General features: G+C 48.1%; 1 protein-coding gene across 5 annotated transcripts in view; it reads right to left on the bottom strand.

The window, feature by feature from the left end:
- anks1b (ankyrin repeat and sterile alpha motif domain containing 1B) overlaps positions 1-21,238 on the bottom strand; it is a 260,974-nt gene that overhangs the window by 29,977 nt on the left and 209,759 nt on the right. For all 5 annotated transcript variants that reach the window (XM_086146400.1, XM_086146403.1, XM_086146401.1 and 2 more), the window contains exons 18-19: positions 17,585-17,683; positions 16,463-16,615 (exon numbers count right to left, since the gene is read on the bottom strand). In XM_086146400.1, the coding sequence (XP_086002526.1) occupies positions 16,463-16,615; positions 17,585-17,683 (252 nt within the window). The remainder of the gene's footprint in view (positions 1-16,462; positions 16,616-17,584; positions 17,684-21,238) is intronic.

Genomic DNA, 21,238 nt, shown 5'->3' with positions numbered 1-21,238 from the left:
TCCTTAGCACAACTTAGGCTAACTTGAGGGGAGCTAACGGGTCTAAGGGCTCATTTCTGCAAAGAGGCGGAGCCTCCTGTCCGTCGTCTGCGCTCATTTCCTGCGTATTTCTGAAGATTTTCCAGGAGGTCGCATTAGCGTAGCATAACGCAGCGGTACCACCCGAGGCCACAAGGGGCGCTGTTTCGGTGGATGCTAAGCTCAACCATTTTATTGAACATAAATAGTATAAACAGATATACATATTTATAAACAAACATGGCAAGGTAGAATCCAATGAATCAACCGAGGATGAGGAAGCAAAGGACATTTGTTCAGTTAACAGTATTACAGGTTTGTGAGAAATGTTTAATGCTAGAAGACAAATTAAATAAAACAAAATTAAATAATAAAAAATAAAAATAAATAAAAAAATAAAAATAAATAAACAAACAAATAAATAAATAAATAGATAGGTGGATAGATAAAAAGAAAAATAAATAAATGAAATACGTAAATAAATTGCAAGGGGAGTATAATATGTATTGAACTTGCTGGTTCACAAGGAATCTCAGTCATCAAACTGTATATTTTTTTGGTTTTTAGATTTTTCCATAAGTTTTAAGGATTTTTTTTTTAAGTCATTCAAAATTGTTTATAAAAATCATAAAATTTGGGGGAACACTTTTGCATTCTGTTTTTGTGTACGAAGAACTTTGCCAGGAATAAAATAACACTGACCGCCACTGACATTCTCGCCAGCTCCTCCTCCATGTTTGTTATTGTCCAAAACAGGAAACTCCGTAACTTAGCTCCGCCCTCTCCCCTAGCGGACCAATCACGTGACGGCACCAAGCACGCACGGGAACCACGTTTCCCATTCGGACCGACATTTACACGTCATCTTGACCGTCACGCTTCCGCCTGCAACGTCCACGCCGCCGCCGCCATCTGCTCGCCGTTTGCACTGAATGATGTCTCCTCGACAACGTGACACACTTATTGTTCGGTGCAAGACAATGACAACACAGTACACACACACACACACACACACACACGTCGCACGATGTGTGTATTCAGACGACCGCTTATAAATGGCAACGTGTGCGAGAGAGCCTGCGTGTCGTCGCCGTCATGAAATATTCACGTCCTCAGGAAGTGGCGTGACACACCAGCCCTCTCACACACACACTCCAGAGAGAGAGCGGTAATTGCCTTGAGTGTGTGTGTGTGTGTGTGTGTGTGTGTGTGTTACAGTTCGTCTTATGCAACAGCATCTACTTTAACTACAGTAGGAGCCTCAACCTTAGCCGGGAGTTCACCTGTAACCATGGAAACACAGCCGCCTCAGCAGTCACCCACACACACACACACACACACACACACACACACACGCGACTTGAAAAGTACACATGCATGTGTGTGTACTGGCGAGCTCTCACACACACGTGAATGCACGCAAGCAAGCACACACACACGTACACACATGCACAAAGAACTTGAAAAGTGCACACACATCTGCATGCACTTGCTCTTTTTTGCACACACACATTCACACACTAAGGTATGAATGCGCGCGCGCACACACACACACACACACACACACACACACACACACACAAACTACAATGAAAGTCAAACACATATGCACCAACAATTTAAAAAAATACACAAATGCATGTGCAAGCACTCACTCGTTCACACACACACACACACACACACACGCGCGCGCACACACACACACACACACACACACACACACACACACACACACACACACACACACAAACTACAATGAAAGTCAAACACATATGCACCAACAATTTAAAAAAATACACACATGCATGTGCAAGCACTCACTCGTTCACACACACACACACACACACACACACACACATACACACACACCACTAGAAAAAAAGGCCACACACACCATATGAAAAAAGTGAAAAAAGCATGCGGATGTGTGTGATTGTTCATTCCGTCTCATAAGCACTCATATACACACACACACACACACAACTTAAAAAGTACATGCATGTGCACACACTTGCTCTCTTTTGCAAGCTCACACACACACACACACACACACACACACACACACACACACACACAAACACACACCACAAGAAAAAAGGCCAAATGCATGTGAATGTGTGAGCTCCCTCTCTGTCTGTCTCTCTCACACACACACACACACACACACACACACACACACACACACACACACACACACACACACACACACACACACACACAGTTCGACCAGCTGTTTTGGTGCCCGGGGGGGAGATTACGTTGTTATCCCCGAATAGATGAGAATCTGAATGCAACCCGACAATTATTGTTAAAACACAGCGACACCACGCCACGTCTGACGGCAGCATCGCGTCATTTGCATGTAAATTACATTCGTAGCAGCTGCACACACACACACACACACACACACACACACACACACACAGGCGACCCCCGCCGCCCTTGCTGTCACATTCATCTTCAAGAGCTTCTCCATCCAACCCCCCCCCCCCGCCGAAGCTCCGGTGGCACAAACAATTAGCTAACACACACTCCGATACACACCGATCCGATACACACCGATATCCATGTTCAGCGTCCGACCAGCCGATACTTGGATTCGGAGCCGACGCAAAGAGCGGGAAAGCGGGTGACGGGATGATTCGGCCGTGATTTCTCAGCTCGGATCGAAAAGTTCCCATCTGACGTCGTTCCATTTTTTAGAAGAACAGGACATTCATTCGTTCATTCACTCGTTCTTTCGGTATCTGGAAAGATCTCTGAAATGCAACCGCTCATTTTTTTGGAGGGTCGCCACAGAGTGTGTTTGGAGTGTGTGAGGACCCTGGAGAACCTTGAAGAACCCCGAGGAACCCTGAGGAACCCCCACACAGCAAACCCTCCAGTGGGAATCCAACCAAAGCGCTAACCGATTAGCTCCCCTTAAATCCCCGTCTCCTTCAAAAATATATGCTAACTAGCGGCTAACATTTAGACACGTGACATTATGGGATGCGTCTTGCCGTCTTGGGTCGGAGCTCCCCGTCCGCCGTCCTGCCGCCAATCAACCCTCTAATCCCGTTAGCCAAGATTGAACGAGCTCGATTAACGGATTAGCCGGCGCGCATACGGCTAGCGGAGCCGTGCTACAAGACAGAAGGAGGGATGGAGATCAGCCTGTATTTTGGTCATTCCGACTTAAATTACAGGCAACTTCTTGGTAATTAAACAATATAATTCTGTTGATGAATGATTATTATCATTAGATCAGAAGATAATTTGAGATCCCTTCCTGTTGATTTTTAACGGCTTGCTTTATAACTCATTTGCGCCGACTTTCAAAACAAGGACGCGCCGCTGAGAGAAAAAAAAAAGGGGCCGTTTCAAAGCTCGCGCTGACCCAGATTGAACGCGACGATGGGAAATTTAGCAAAGACGAGGACGGCGGGTCGGTTCAGAAGGCCGCGAACAACGGCTGCTCTCATTCGGGACGTCGGGGGGACAAAAAGCCCTTTCTCTGGTTCGCCGGAGCGTGAAGCCAAACAGGGGGAGGGAGGCAAAAGTCCGGTTCGGTTCATCGATAACGTGGGAAGGTCCGGTTAATCCTCACGCATCCCCGAAATCCCCATCACAGGCTAATCGTCGGCGAGGTGCTAAAAGGGCCGTCGACGACGCCTCACATTGTTCTGTCCGAGCTTAAGCGCATTACCACGGATTTATTTACCTTAATAGCTCTTGAGTTAGCTTTGATAGCTGTAAAATCACATCTAATTTCATTTCATAAAGGCTCAATTAATCTAAATAAGCATTGCGGTTGCCTTAGATATGGTCTCTGCCAAAGGCCCAAGCACCTGCTGATAAATGTCAAGTCAGATTTCGTTAGCACCAGGCCAAATCGCGACGCAGCTGCCCGATGGTGCTTTCCAACTCTTTAAGATGATCTACAGAAACCCGACATCTCATCCAGGAGCGTGCAGAGAAGGTTCTGCCCCGCACGTTCAATCGAGAAAGCAAGAATGAGCTACATGTGAGGGTACGCCTGCTAACCAGCAGCGCTAACAGTTACATGCTAATAGCTAAAATGAGATCCCAGGGACTCCCGTTAGCATCAAGCATGGATGAAGGAAAGGTGGGATCAATCATGGGAAGCGGAGGAAGCCTATGGTGGCATCACTGGGGGCTAGCCTAGCGCTAGCTGTGAGCGTTCTAAAGAGAAAGGTTTGAAGGCTATTCTTGGACAAAGAGAGGGTGTCCCCTGGTTGGAGCCTGGAAGATGGTTCCAGGACACTGAATTCCCTCAGACGAAAGGTTCATTTCAAGAATCTTCATTTGTCCCTTGCGGACCACGAGGTCACGACTCCGGTGATATCGATATCTCGCGCGAGATGCTTCGACTCGCCCGGCTCAAAGTGCGCAGAATCAACGGCCGCAGAACCAGAAAGTCCGCGTTAAATTTCAGGAGAATCCAACGGGATGCTCCAAAATGATCTTGTTAAATCACACGATGGGCATGGTCGGCCTCTTTTGCACCGCGGCTCAGAAAACCTTCCCAGGAACGAGGCCCAACAACCATTTTAGCTTAGCTACGGCTCCAGGTAGCTCCTCCTCCTCTTGGTGATTGGTCATAAGACAAGCCGTTACCAGATACTTCTTGCGCAAAACCTTTGTGGGCACTCCTTCGTGGACAGAAGCAGCGAGAAATGGTCCAAGCTCTTCTGGTCTTCTGGGCTCACGGAGGAACCTTGACGTTTTGTCCAAAATGAGGTAGCGAACGGCTAACGGGGGTTAGCCTATAGGGAAAAGAAACTTCAACTGTCTAATAGTCCATGGTTATTGTGGCACTGTGGTCCCTTACCGGTCTTCTGGAGGAGGCTACATCCTGGAACAAAAACCCGAGACGGACATTTCTTCCAACCTTTCTGTCCGAAATCGGCTCGTATAACATTCGCTATTGTAAGCGCACCTGGCGACGTATCAAAGATCAGCTAATGATGCCAACAGAAGAAGAAAATAAATTGTTTAATCTACTCTGGAAGCGGCTGAGAGTGACATTTATACAAAAGACTCGGCGTCGGGTCGCAGCTACGATTTCACCCCACAAAACATCCCAGCAGCGCACAGGATTGATTTTGTATCAATCCGCCACCTGAATTATTGCACATGTATTTATATGGGATGTTTCTTCTACAGGAAAGCATCAGCTGGTCCACAGAATCTGGGGGTGGGGAAGTTATTCCGATCCGGCGGCAGCTGTCGGCAGCCGGACGATAAAACCCGGAGCGGTGGTGGCGGGGGGGGGGGGGGGTGATATCAGCTGAAACGGAGCTGCGTTTAAGCTAGCTGCCGTGGTCTATTCTTGTTCTGGACCTTCTCACCACTAGCGGCTAGGAGAAACGAAAACAAAACAAGCGTTGTTCAGCGGAATGGGACAGCTGCCCGAGGTCTCCCGGACGCTAAATGCGGCCTCGATTAAAATCTCCCAATCGCACTGGGAGGGGTGAAAACACGGCGGGCGCGGAAACAACGGCTAGCGGGAAATGGCTAACGTCCGCTAACGACCCGAACGACGACGTCCAAATCAGGAAGGCCTTCACCGGCTTCCCTCAGCGCTCCAGGTGTGATGTTTAGTGGCAGAGCTTTCCATGTGAATCATTGCTATTGATTTTTCATGCTCTTTAAACACACACACACACACACACACACACACACACTCATATGCATCCCCGTGGCTAACACACAACGTATATCCACCGCCATGATGAGCCGGAGCCCATTCATCACACCGATGACCATCTGAGCTCCACCTCTCGGCTCCGTTTAGAAGCGACGCGTGCAACCGTACGGTATATTAAGGTGGGAGGCGTGAGGGTAAGCGGAGACCGCCGGTTGCCCGGCAACCGGGGCGAGCGGGGGGGTAATGCGGTTAACGTCGATGTGCTAAAAATGATGACCGCGGGAAGGATCGTCTCAGCGCCGTGAAATCGGGCAGCCAATGACAGCGAGGAATTAATAAACCCGCCTACATGGAGACAGAGATATCTCCAGTAATAGCAGGACTGTAACTACCACTAGGTGTGTGTGTGTGTGTGTGTGTGTGTGTGCAAACATAACCAAATGCGGCAAGATCAAGGTTAAAACGAGATCTCTGAGAAGCTACACTTCGTCATTCTCGCTCCCTCTCTATTTCACACACACACACACACACACACACACACACACACACACACACACACACACACACACACACACACACGGAGCAGCTGATGAATTGAATTCCCAATAAGATTGGGGAGGAAACGGTGTGTGATAGTTTTTCCGGGCTAATAAATACTTTAGGGGTTGGAGACGGGTCTAGCCCCCCCCCCCCCCCCCCCCAGGCGGTGTGAGAACACGTGCACGAGTGTGCACGAGGATGCACCTTCTGCACGGCCTCCTTCGATGAGGGGTTTAGAAAAGATTCTGTGTTTCGTACCTCACGTAAATTCACGCATTCATCATGTAAAGGCTGCAGCGAGAGGCGGGGCTAACCTTTGACCATCGGCCAATCACAAGGTCCGATACTGAGACGTACAACCGTTCACCCTCTCATTCACTCACCGGAAAGATACAGACGACCGTTCACCCGCAGGAAATAATAATAATCATAATAATAATAATTCATTGTGAAAGACTGTATTTTTGAACCAGGTGTGAATGAGAGGGTGAAATATGTATATTTATTCGACGAGCGTTGCGGTTCATGAAAGAATGAATTGCAAATAGTTGACGAATGTGCTTTCTCACGCCCGCCCGGCCGTGTGAAAGCAGCCGTAGATCAGAAGCGGCAGGTCAAAGCTGCCGCGTTTAGGACAAAAGCGGCGTTCCGGAGGGACTTTTTCTCCGGGACGCCGAAACGCTCGGCGACCGTAAATCCCCCTCCTTTAAAAAACCCCGGCAACTCATCATCGCTCGCCGGCGATGACAAGGGGCTGGAGATACGCCCGCGGATTTACGGCCCAGCGTTTCTGACCCACTTCAGCCCAGAAGTGAGTCGTCCACCTCGAGGAGAAGCTTAGCGTCCGACTACCGGATGGACGAGTCCCATCATTCATTGGTTCATTTGTTTAGAGACTTTCCGCTGTTCACCCTCTAGAGATATTTAGCCTTTCAGCCACTCATTCATGACGCACAATATTCACCCTTTCATGTGTCGTATATAAATGTACAACCTTTCATTCACACAACCGTTCACCCTTTCATTTTAGCATCATATTCAGACGTCCGTCCACCCTCTCATTTATGTGTCCAATGATAAAATGCAAACGTTCAGCCTCTCATGCGCTCGTCTCCATTGATAAATAACCGTTAACCCTCTCATTTAAGCAACATATATAGACGTCCGACCATTCACCCTTTCATTCCTGTGTATTCTAGAAACATCCGCTCATTTATCGGTCATATAATGATGCACAAACTTTCACCCTCTCACCCCCACATATTATAGAGGCGTCCGACCATTCACCCTCTCATTTATGCATCATATTTAGACGTCCATTCACAAGTAACATTCACCCTCTCATTCATAAATCTTAAAAGACGTCCAACCATTCATTCAATCACAGACGTCCAACTCTCATTCACCCTCATCTAGAATGGATAAAACATTCACCCTCTCATTTATGTGTCATATATAGAAGTCCAACCATTCATTCAATCATAAATGTCCAACCATTCACCCTCTCATTTATGCATCATATTTGGACGTCCATTCACAAATAACATTCACCCTCTCATTTATGTCATAGACGTCCAACCATACATTCTAATAAGGAATGTCCAACTATTCACCCTCTCATCCACTCATCTAGAATAGATAAAACGTTCATCCTCTCATTTATGTCATAAATAGACGTCCAACCGTTCACCCTCTCATTCCCATGTATTCTAGAAAGATTCCCTCATTTATCGGTCATATAATGATGTACAAACTTTCACCCTCTCATTCATTAAATCATAGACGTCCAATAATATTCACCCTCTCATTTATGCATCATATTTAGACGTCCATTCACAAATAACATTCACTCTCTCATTTATGTCATAGACGTCCAACCATTCACCCTCTCATTCATAAATCTTACAGACGTCCAACCGTTCATTCAATCATAGACGTCCAACTATTCACCCTCTCATTCACTCGTATATATAAACAAATAACATTCACCCTCTCATTTCTGTCATAGACGTCCAACTATTCGCCCTCTCATTTCCTCATCTAGAATAGATAAAACATTCACCCTCTCATTTACGCTTCATAGACGTCCAACCATTCACCCTCTCATTCATAAATCTTACAGACGTCCAACCATTCATTCTATCATAGACGTCCAACTATTCACCCTCTCATTCACGCGTCTACATAGACAAATAACATTCACCCTCGCATTTATGTCATAAATGTCCAACTATTCACCCTCTCATTTATGCATCTTAAAGATGTCCAAACGTTCACCCTCTCACTCACTCATACAGACAAACATTCACCCTTTCATTTCTACGTGTTCTAGAGACGTCCAACCAAGCGTTCACCCTCTCATTCACGCGTCTTGCAGAGACGTCCAAGAATTCTTCCTCTGTCTGGACAAGTTAAAGTTTCCAGCGAAACTCCTGCGTGCGTTCGGACTGCGCCAGGAACCCGGAGAACCTTGAGGAACCCGAGGAACCCGAGGAACCCGAGGAACCCGAGGAACCCCAGGAACCCCAGGAACCCCAGGCAGACGCAGGAGAACGTGGAGACTCCGGAATCCAACCCACGCGCCAATCAGTCCAATCGGTCGATTGGAAAAACATTTCCCCGCTCCACAAACTGGGATGGGTCGGATTTGAACCTTCCTTCCGGAGCCTCCTGATCACTTTTGGATCAATAAGCGATCAGATCGATGGGACGCGGGGATGAGAGGGTGAACGTTCGTCCAAACTCCCGAGTTACGCCGCAAACTTCTCGCTCACAGATCTCCCACACACACCAGAAGGACGCGGATCCAACGCCGCGTTGGGTTTTCTATTTTTTTTTTTTTACTTGGAACCCGAACGCCTCGTCTGCTCCATCGCCATCCAGGCGAGAAAAACACACACACACACACACACACACACATCCAATTTCCCGACACCGGGGAAGGTGCATTGAAGGCATCGCGAAGGCGCAGTCGATACTCCAGGGAGTGAAAACGTGCACACACACGCTATCCACACACACGCACACACACACACACACCGTAAACACACCCCGTTAGCAGGCTGGACCGAGATCACCTGGAAGAAAGATCCTTCTCAACCCCCTTCGGCGTCTCACCTGCTTTCCAAGAGGAGGAGTTGCCTTCACTTCGCCGAACCGCCGTCCAAATTCCTCCTCCTCTCTTTCGGCCGTCTCTCAAAAAAAGCCAAGTCTCTCTCTTTTTTTTTTCTCCTCTCCCTCTCTTTTTTTCTCCAAGCTTCACTCCTCACTTCTCTTCTCCTCTCCCGCCTCACACACTCTCTGCAGATTTGTAGCGTTCACCAACTCCTCCTCCTCTTCCTCCTCCTTCGGTTTGCGGCAGCCAGACTACATCTCCTACATGTCTCTGCTTGAGCTCTTTCTCTCTCTCTCTTTCTTTCTCTCTCTCTCTCTCTCTCTCTCTCTCTCTCTCTCTCTGCGCTCCAGCCGGTTTACAATCCCTCCTCCTCTCCATCTCGTCGCCATGGAGACGCTGGGCCCGTACGGAGACATGCTCCTGCTCGCCGAGGAGCTGTCCGACTGTTAGCTGTTTCGCCGCGCGGCCAAATAATGGGTACCGGTGAGAGAAAAAAAAAAAAAAAGGATTAAATTAAAACAAAACGTGAAATTATGAGCCGATCAATAAGTTTACTTGATCAATACGCCTTCCGATCAGAGGGTGGGAGGCCGCGTCTGTGGTGTGAATGTTTATTTGTCTCTATGAAGATTCCGATGGACGGCGTTTCTCTCGGACCGTCGGTCCTGTGACTCTGAGAGACACATCTGGGGCAGCCGGTCCGTGTGTGTGTGTGTGTGTGTGTGTGTGTGTGTGTGTGTGTGTATTTATATCAAGCATGTGCAGAGGATATTTTGCACGACTGCAACTGTCACATACATGAAATTCGAGCCCGTGAGCGCGACATCATGACGACTATTTGTGTCTTTTTGTTGGAACGAACCGTCTCCACCTGTGGAGAACATTCAGCCGTTCACACACGTCATACATAACATACAATAAACATACAACATTCAGCCGTTCACACACGTCATACATAACATACAATAAACATACAACATTCAGCCGTTCACACACGTCATACATAACATACAATAAACATACAACATTCAGCCGTTCACACACGTCATACATAACATACAATAAACATACAACATTCAGCCGTTCACACACGTCATACATAACATACAATAAACATACAACATTCAGCCGTTCACACACGTCATACATAACATACAATAAACATACAACATTCAGCCGTTCACACACGTCACGCATAAACATACAATAAACATACAACATTCAGCCGTTCACACACGTCATACATAACATACAATAAACATACAACATTCAGCCGTTCACACACGTCATACATAACATACAATAAACATACAACATTCAGCCGTTCACACACGTCATACATAACATACAATAAACATACAACATTCAGCCGTTCACACACGTCACGCATAAACATACAATAAACATACAACACTCAGCTGTTCACACACGTCATACATAACATACAATAAACATACAACATTCAGCCGTTCACACACGTCATACATAACATACAATAAACATACAACATTCAGCCGTTCACACACACGTCATACATAACATACAATAAACATACAACATTCAGCCGTTCACACACATCATACATAACATACAATAAACATACAACATTCAGCCGTTCACACACGTCATACATAACATACAATAAACATACAACATTCAGCCGTTCACACACGTCATGCATAAACATACAATAAATATACAACACTCAGCCGTTCACACACGTCATGCATAAACATACAATAAACATACATTCACACACGTCACACATGTTATACATAAACATACAATAAACACACATTTACACATATCATATATAAACATACAACATTCAGCCGTTCACACACGTCATACAGAAACATACAATAAACATACATTAACACACGTCACACACATCATATATAAACATACAACATTCACCTGTTCACACGCCATAGATAAACATACAATAAACATACAACATTCACCCGTTCACACACGTTATACATAAACATACTATATTCGCCCGTTCACACATGTCATACATAACATACAATAAACATACAACATTCCCCTGTTCTCACACGTCATACATGAACATAAAATAAACATACAGTCACACACGTCACAATAAACATAAAACATTCAGCCGTTCACATATGTCATGTTTAAACATACAAAATTCCCCCTCTCATTCATGTCATACATGAACATACAATATTCACCCTCATTACACGCCTTACACAGACGTGCGATCACCCCTTTGATTGACAGGCGAGTGAACCCCCAATCAATATAGATCAATGAATGGATCAATGGATGAGGTTTAACTGTACAACTTTTATTTTTTGCGTGAGGGGCTGTGAAACCCTGATCTGCTCCGTGTAAAAGAAGGGGGATCATTGTCGGACGTCAAAGGAGAATCAAGTATCTTAAACCGATCAACCGATCAATTCAGGTATTGATCGATCAGCCGTGTTTATGAGATCGGCCTCGTATCGAAACCCCCGACCCCCGTCCGATCGAAGCGGACCCGAAGCCGAGCACCATCCCGGACCGAATCCGTAACTGATCACCCGAGGAAATAACTGATAGATCGATCAATAGGCGGGACAAAGCCGAGAAAATAACAATAAAAAAATATAAAAAGAAAAAAAAAATCCATCCGTCGCCAAAATGTAGCTCCGCCTCAAACCCGAGACGGAACGCCAGACGGCCCCGGGAGTGTGTCATCGGATGACTGACTGGACGGTGGACGCCCGTCTCCTCGCTACGTGTGTGTGTGTGTGTGTGTGTGTGTGTGTGTGTGTGTGTGTGTGTGCGTGTGTGTGCATTATATAGGGTTTAATCCTGCGGTGACTATTTAAGGCCGGGACCATCTGGTACCGGGATGTGAGGCAATCTGTCCTCCTGGAGAGGTGACGGAGAAGGTGGCGGCGACGGGAACATGACACGCATTCACACACACGTGTACTTGCGGAGGAAAAAGAAAAAAAAAAAAAAAACGGCAACAAAACTGATTCCGATGAATTTATACACATATTTCTGGTCTCTATGGTAACGAGTCGCCGTCATGGCAACCCAGTACAAGCAGAAGGGAAAAAAAAAACAGGCAGAACTCTCATAACTGGCCTAAATTTATTTTGGACCCCTGGTGCACCCGCGTGTTTACACACGGCTCACAACACACCCCCGTTTTTATGTGTGTGTGTGTGTGTGTGTGCGTGTGTGTGTGATGTGAGTGTGTGTGCGTGTGTCTTTGGAGTTAGCATGTTTTAATAATAGAAGGGAACACGGAGACAAGTTTGGTCCTGTAGGTGAATCACCCACACCCACACACACACACACACACACACACACACACACACACACACACACACAGAACACACGTGCGTGCGCCCAGCAAGGCACACACCCATCTCACATGCACTCCTGCAGTAAGACACACATCATACAGTCTCGCGCACACGCAAGTGCTACCATGCTGTAGGACAGACACACACTTGCGCATGCATGCACACATACGCATGTGCGCGCAGAAAGACACACACCCATCACATACACACACACACACTCACGCACATCCATCACACGTACACACGCACTTGTGCAGCAACACAAACACACACAGACACACACAAATGTGAGTGGATCAACACACACATACACATGCAGACAGACACACATACATCACACAGACAAACACACACACGTGCATGCACACACACATCACGTCAAACACACACAAACACAGACACATATGTATATGCACAAATAGTAAGACAGATAGACACGTTACACACGAACACACACACACTAACACACACACACACACACTCAGGAAGGCCCGTCCATAGACAGACACACATATGATATATTGTGAAAACACACACCCATCATACACAAACACAAAAATGCATGCATAACCATGTGCGCGCTCTCTCACACACACACACACACACACACACACACACACACACACACACACACACACACAGAAACGCGCAAAGACAGACACACATGTCATATATTGTGTAAACACACACAAACACACACCCATCACACACAAACACAAACATGCACACACACCCATGGAGACAGACACACACCCATTGCGCGCACACACACACACACACAGACACACACACACACACACACACACACAGGTATTCACATGCTAGAGAAGTTTATGATGCAAACCTTTTCCTGGAAAAATGATCATTCACATTCACATGTCTGGACCTTCCAGGATCTCCAACCTCCTGCGTGTGTTTGGAGGAACCCGGAGAACCCGAGGAACCCGAGGAACCCGAGGAACCCGAGCAGACGAAGAAACAGCGTGTTCGCACCCGGAGACGACACGCGGTGACAGAATGAGGAGGCCAGGATGTGGAAAACGTGTCTCAGCAAAGCCTGCAGCGCCTCCGTGTGGACATCTGAGTGTTTGCACCGCAATTCCATCCATCGTCTCCATCAAACACCACCAATGTTCAATGAGGGCTTGAGAAGCGGAGATATTTAGAAATACTGCTTTTCCTCCCGTCTTCTCACGTTGTTTGTCACTCAGGAAACCCCTGAACACACACGGATTACATTTGTTTCCCCCCAGGGTCTCCACAGCCAATCGGATGCCTCCGTCTAACCCAACAGCCAATCAGCTGCTTCCATCTAGCCATCTCCTCTTTCCCTCCATCCATAAACCTCCCCTCTGGTCTTCCTCTGGGCCTCCAACATCCTCGGTGGTCCTTCTACCCAGATCTTCACCGTCCCTCCTCTCTCCACACACACACACACACACACACACACACACACACACAAATATACACACACTTCCATCACCATAAGAAAAACTGTCGTCATGCAGTTGTCCTAGTGAGAATAATCAATTCATGGATTCATTCATTTAAAATCTACACCGCTTATCCCAGCTGTGATTGGGCGAGAGGGGGTCAGCCTGGACCAATCACAGGGCTGCATGTAGAGACAAACAAACCATTCACCCTCTCATTCACGTCCCAGATAATTCAGGTTCTCTAAAGAAGGGAGGAACCCGGAGAACCCTGAGGAACCCCACGCAGACACGTGAAGAACACGGTGGGAATCCAACCGGACACTTTCTGGTTGTGAGGTAGAAGCGATAAACGCCTTATTTTATTTCCAAAACAAATGACAGCATGATGGAACTGTGCAAACCGGCTGGAGAAAATTAGAGATGGCGCACCATCTAGTGGTGTATCTGTGCACCGCAGCCGCTCTGCAACACAAGAACAGGCCGGCGGTCGGTCGGCGGCGAGGCGCTCGCTTCCGCCGGCGGTGAAGGACGGCGGCAGCGAGCGCCTCGCATGTATGTGGACGTTCTGCATGCACACACACACACACACACACACACACACACGCCGAACCAGACCGGCGTACAGGTTTGAGCTGAAAATCCCATTTGAGTAGCTTTAGCATAGCGACGGTATCAGCATGTATTAACTGTCTTTGTCTCGTGGAGTGCTTACAGAGGCACATCGTGTTTGCATGCACACACACACACACACACATACAGACACACACACACACACACACACACGCGCACTCTAGTGCAACGCGTGGGCGCTATCCCTAACACTGTGGAACATCTTGCATCCCACATGCTTATGTAACTCCCTCTCTACCTCCTCCAGCTGATCGCTCCGCGCTTTATCACTCCATCCACTGCTGGGAAGGAAAGAAAGAAAGAAAGAAAGAAAGAAAGAAAGAAAGAAAGAAAGAAAGAAAGAAAGAACCCTTCCTCTCACCCCGGCCAGGTTCTCCCTCCTGCTCTGCATCGCGGCTTCTCACCGAAACCACGCGCTTCCGACATCCATTCATTTTCTCTACTGCTTATCCTCCAGCCATTCACATGTCATAGTGAGACATTCAACCATTCACCCTCTTATTCACATGTACTTTTGAGACACACAAACATTCACCCTCTCATTCACACGTCATATCGGCACATGAAACATTCACCCTCTCAGTCCTTTCATATAAAGATATGCAACGATTCACCCTCTCATTCACATCTACTTTTGAGACACACAAACATTAACCCTTTCATTCACATGCCATAGTGAGACATTCAACCATTTACCCTCTCATTCACATGTACTTTTGAGACACACAAATATTCACCCTCTCATTCACACGTCATATTTGCACATGAAACATTCACCCTCTCAGTCCATTCATATAAAGATATGCAACCATTTACCCTTTCATTCACATGTTATATAGAGACATTCAACCATTCATCCTTTCATTCACATGCCATATTGAGACATACAATCATTCACCCTCTCATTGACGCGTCAGGACTATGCAGGGTCTTCGGTGAACCTCCGGCACATGTTTGGACTGTGGGAGGAACCCGGAGAACCCTGAGGAACCCCACGCAGATACAACATGGAGCCTCCACACAGAGACGCCCCCCCCTGTGGGAAACCAACCGGCAACCCTCCCGCCGTCACGGGGAAATCGCTAACCGCTGCGCCGACCGGCCTCCAAGATCCGAGGGAATGGAATCAGTCCGAGCATTCGGGTGGCGGAAGAGTTCTACGATGTACCGGCAGATGCGGAACCCAGGATGGAGGCCACGGGCCTGCAGGTACAACCCAGGAGACATGGACCGAACCAGGAAGCAGTAGCAAGGTAATAGCAAAAGCAAGCCTCTTCATGTGGTCCTTGAGATAAAGCATCTTCAAAAGCCATCGACTGGTTCAGACAGTAAACCAGTCGGTGGTTGGACACCCAGTTCCTCCTCGCCCCACACTGAGGAGTCCTTGGGTAAGACGAACTTGCCCCTCTGGTTGCTCCCGATGTCCCGGTTAGCGCCTGCGCTACAGTGGATGCGTGAGCGGGTGAATGCTAACTGGAGTACAGCGCTATGAGGCCATGAGGAGCGGACGCCGAGACACTTTACAATTCGAGGCTCGAAACTCAGACGTCCGGACGGCAGCCTGGTGACAGGAGTCGCTACGCGGGACTACCGTCAAGCTAATGCTAACAAAAAGGACATTGCCACCGACATGGTTTTCACCCGTTTTGGACCGAAGGCACCGCGGGGATCCAGTCACCACCGTTTATTGTCTTCAGACAGGGATTTATTTACAAAAATAGAAAAGTCCGGGACTCACGTTGATTAGCTCGATCTCCCAGATCTTCTTCACCAGCTCCATGGAGGTGTAGCCGTTGATGAGGAAAGATTTGGTGTAGTCGCCCAGCTCCAGAGACTCCAGCCACTCCGCCACCGATGTGGGGTTGTTGCCGTCGTAGCCGACGGGCCGCACCTGAGCAGAGGAGGCACAAGCGCGTTTCGCACCCTGTATTTTAAGACGTTAAATCCACTTTTGGACGTCCAAAAACAACCGATTGGCGCGCAACTTTTCATTTTGAACGCTTCACCACGCCTCTGTGCCACCGCAAAAGACGTCCGTCTCGCCATCCGAACCCAATCCTACCTGCCGCCGAGGCTTTTTCTGAATTATTCAACATCACAACGGAGTTAGACGCGGATAAACCTTCTATTTTTCAAGGCGTTTATTCGAGATCGGAGACCTCCGTCGTGCTCGGGCGGTCATCCGTTCACTCCCCGTGATGAAGTCGAAGTTTGACCTGAAACGCGGCGTTGGCCGTGTTGTTTATTCTGTTTAATTAATCACCCAGCTTCCTTCCTCAACCCCTCCGGAACAGCGTGATTCAAACTTCTGGTTAAAAGACCCGGGTCGCCCCCTCGGGATGCGAACCGGGGAAGTCGATCGAGATCACGCGCGCTTTCATTCTTCGCCAAACGGGCGAATGCGTCACGAAAGGGGGCGGGAAGGTGGCGAGGGGGGGGGGCTGCGCATCGTTTATTATTCATTCTCCTTGACAGGCTAACGGCTTCAAAGACTACCTCCCTGTGTGTGTCGGAAAGGGGAGGCAACACCGAAGTGTTCTGGAAAGTTTAACGGGCGCGAGTGAAGGAAAGTGCTGACTGCGGATCCCAATGTTCTGGGCGTCAAACCTGCTTATCCGCATCCACCTCTAAGAGTTCTTTTTTTTTGTTTTGTTTTGTTTTCTTTCGTTTCGTACCGACACCCTGCTGCGGCAGACGGGCCAAACTTTCCTTTCCGGGAGTTCTTGATTCGGACTCGGACGACGCCTCTTTTCAGGTATCTGACGCTTGGTGCGACTTTCCTGAATCTCCCGACGCGGAGAAAGTTCCCATCGGCGCCTTTCTCTATTTTTAACTAAAAGGAACGAGGCGAGCTACCCACCCTGGGAAGAAGCCGGATGGCCTGCAGGAGGCGCTGTCTGTGGGCCGAGTTGAGGATCCCGATTTCCAGGAGATCTTGGTCCTCCACCACATTGCTTCCCTGCAACGGAGAATGAAAGAGCTAGCGTTAGCATTCAGGGTATGCAGGCAGGGCAAAGTACAAGAGTGTAAAAATCACGGCAGATGGAACTCCCTGGGTAGCTAGCTGTAGGGCGCAGGGGTGGTGTTGGTGAAAGGAGCAAGAAATCATCCTTCAATTTCGTGCAAACTGTTGTAAAGTACCAACAAAGCATCCCTGCGCACGCCAACCTTATTAACGCGCCTTGCGATAATTGGACAGTTACTTGGGAATTAACAGAAAATGAACGGCGTTATCGATCGGACATCGGTGGGAATACTTCTGCAGGACACTCGCAAATCGGATAAAGGGCGGCAGACCATTACCTGCGAGCCCACGGCTCTGTTTCGTCAGGGAGAAATGCTGTAATCGGCTTTTCGGAATTAGGCGAACTTGGAACCGTACCTTTTATTGAGATGTTTTACATGAATGCACATGTGAGCTGCTTCCAGAGCGTAGCGTACACCGGCCAATCCCTGATGAGAGATCGGTTCGGATCCCATCTCCTAGTGTACACTAAGAGATGGGATGCCTTCTGATGGGCTAGGAGATGTTTGGCGCAAGATACAAGATATCGTTGCACCCTTGTTGAGGTCGCATGGGCACGATTTTAGTCATTTGTCCACTGGGGACGCAGAAAGGGCCAATCACTCACTCCCGATCGGTGTGGAGAGGCTGAGCCAGCCAGAAGTACTGCATAAATGAAGACAGAAACGGAGCTACAGCAGCAGCAGCTCCACTGCCATCAACACACAAACACACTCCGATGGAGGCTCAAGAGCAAAATCAATTCCGTTCTCTGGCCAGAAACAGTCCCGAGCGCTCAAAACTGGTAAAAATAAACCTCGATTTTTCCCTTCGTCTGCTCTGAAGTGGACTCCGAGGAGCACCGGAGCCGTGGAGAGGCCGCTTCTCTCCAGGATTGCGACACCGTCATTCCAGAAAGATGATAACGACCTCTTAGTTTCAGGCTGGAGAAAAACTCCTTCAGAAAATCTGGGCTCAGGTGCGTCTGCGCCGCCAGAGCTGCAATCACTGGAGGTGAAATGCATGATTGAAGGGGAGCATACCCAAAATCTGTTCCCTTGGGGTATGACTAAGCTGCAGAACACCAAAGCTCTTCTGGCGGCTTCCCACGTGGAGGCTGGCGCCACCAGAAATCAGAGTACAAGGAGCATACAGTTCACACTGAACCCCCAAAAAGATGTGACTTCCAAGGTAAAGTTTCTTCTGGCAAGACACCGAATCCCTAGGCTACTCCCGTTGGTGATGAGTGGCAATGAAAGAGCTCTGAAAGTGGACGCCGTTTGCTATTTATTGAATGATTAGCATAAACGAGGCGTCCCCTCGATTGTTAGATCAAACTGCCGGAAGCCGCAAACTTAGAATTAAGTAAAAGAGTCAATGTCGAGCGAAAGAGGCAAATGGAAAGGGTCGAATTAAGACTGGCGGCGGAGTCGATACCGTCAGGGGTGACCAGGGGGTTTAGGGTCTCAGCAAGGACTGACCCTGTCAGCTGACCCTCGGGAACGCTTTCAGGGACGTTTCTAGAGAAGGAACACGCAAGGGAGTAGCGACGAAGTAGCAGGTTCATGGCTGGGGAGGCACTGACTTCCATGAGGCAGGAGAACTGCGTGCCTCACTCAGCGGCTCTTTGTTTTATGGTCACTCAGCACAAGAAACTAGAGGAACACATACGGCTGTTGACAAAAAAAAACAATGGAGTTCATCTAGCAAAAGTGTTTCGACATCTTCGTAGCGACAGCGATACGGTCTTAGTGCAGAGAATGCGAGTTAGCCATCATTGAGGCTCAACAGTCCGCTGCCTCACCGCACGTCTCTTCTCAGCATTTGAATAATAAATATGAAAAATCGAGCCATTTTTGAATATTAAAAAAAAATAATTGAAAACTGATGTAGCTAAGTGTAAAACACGGCAATAATCCAAATCACTGATATATATAACCATTTCATTCTCTTTTTCATTTTACATTTTTTTTCCTTCCAAGATTGGCGAGTGAGGCACGGCCTCTCGTGCCTCACCTGACTGCCGTCACTGGTCCACGGAGATTCACGTGAACCCGGAACGCTCCAAAGCGACAACAGCTTTTCTATGAATTCACAACAAAAGCCTTGACGCGCCTGGTCGATAGGATCTCCTGGAGACCCTGCCCTCACCAGGAGCCTGGATGAACAAGGCTCCATAGGCTACATTGCAGATATGAAGCTCCTGCTGAAGATCACTCATCCATCTTCATCAGTGAACACAATTACAACTTGCGGTCATGGATGGAGAAAATTATGCATTAATAATCATCCAGGACCTACGCAGTGATTCGTCTTCGAGAGTGAGCGTGCCAACATTCCAGGAGTATCACCAGAGGAGTGGAGGTTTAGTTCTCGTTTATTCTGTCTCACTGTCTCATCTCTGCAATGGGTTCCAACATCGGTGGACGTCAACAGGACGTCAGAATCTCCTTCAGTGCGAAGCAGCTCGGACGACTGGCGGAACATCTTCAAGGGACGAGTCCACACAGAAAGGCATCCGATCTTCTCGCTTGTAAGACAAGAGCGCTAGCAACCCCGCTACCGAAGGCAAGAAGGTGGCAGATGCTGCCAAGAGCACTACTAGCACAGCTTCTTTTCTCCAGGGCTCCATTAGTCTGATGACGGGCAGCGACAGGCGAGTGGCCAGTCTTGCGTCATGACTTGTACATCCTCGTCGCAGCCGTCGGCGAGGGGAGCGCCGTTCGCAGATCAGCTCCCGGGCTGCTTTAATGGAGCGCAGAGTTTCCAAGCTGCGACTCCACGGCCGAGTCGGGCAGAGCGGATTGTTGGGGGATTCAAAGCTGTGGCTAATTGGCTTTCGACAGAAGAGAGGGACTTCCTGAGAGTGTCTTTTCCTTCCCCTCTCTCTGGAAATCCCGTCGCCTTTTCGTATCGGGTTTCCCCCACGTCCGGACGCTTAGCAGTACGACGGCTAGGTCGGATTAGCGAAAGAGCGGTATCTGATATTTGAAACGCCAAGGTGGAATCCATATTTAGAAGAAGAGAAGGGTACAAAAGTCGTGTCCAAAAAAAAAAACACCAAGTACCAAAAGGGTATGTCTATGATTTACAGCATTTCAGATACGACCGAGCAGCAGTCGTATCTAAACGGCTGCACTCGGGGTCGGAGGATGCTAAAGCATCACAGGCCCACGTTTAGGAACCTCCAACCACTCGCCCTCTCATCCACGTGTCTTTTAAAAGTCAGGGCTTCCAATGAACCTCCTGGATATGTTTGAGTGGGAGCGGACGGTTAAAAGGCAACTGACATTTGGTGTTTTCACCCCAAAGAAACCCTCTGAACTGCGAAATTACAATATGGGCCCAACTGCTATTCACTGATGGTCATGAAGACCATTATCTGCAATGAGAGGCTCCGGCAAGGAGTACAAGTCAAGCTCCATCGACCAAATCTCTCACTCCTCCTTCGATGGACTCGTCTCATGCCCGCCTTCATCCTGTCCTCTCTCCTTGTGATTGGTCCGTTTT

This window comes from Fistularia commersonii, chromosome 5, assembly GCF_037954325.1.
Source record: "Fistularia commersonii isolate RoL2024-O1a breed Wild chromosome 5, RoL_Fcom_v1.0, whole genome shotgun sequence".
Classification (NCBI taxonomy): Eukaryota; Metazoa; Chordata; class Actinopteri; order Syngnathiformes; family Fistulariidae; genus Fistularia; species Fistularia commersonii.
Note: the sequence above shows the minus strand (reverse complement) of the source record. Positions and strands in the feature narration are given on the sequence as shown.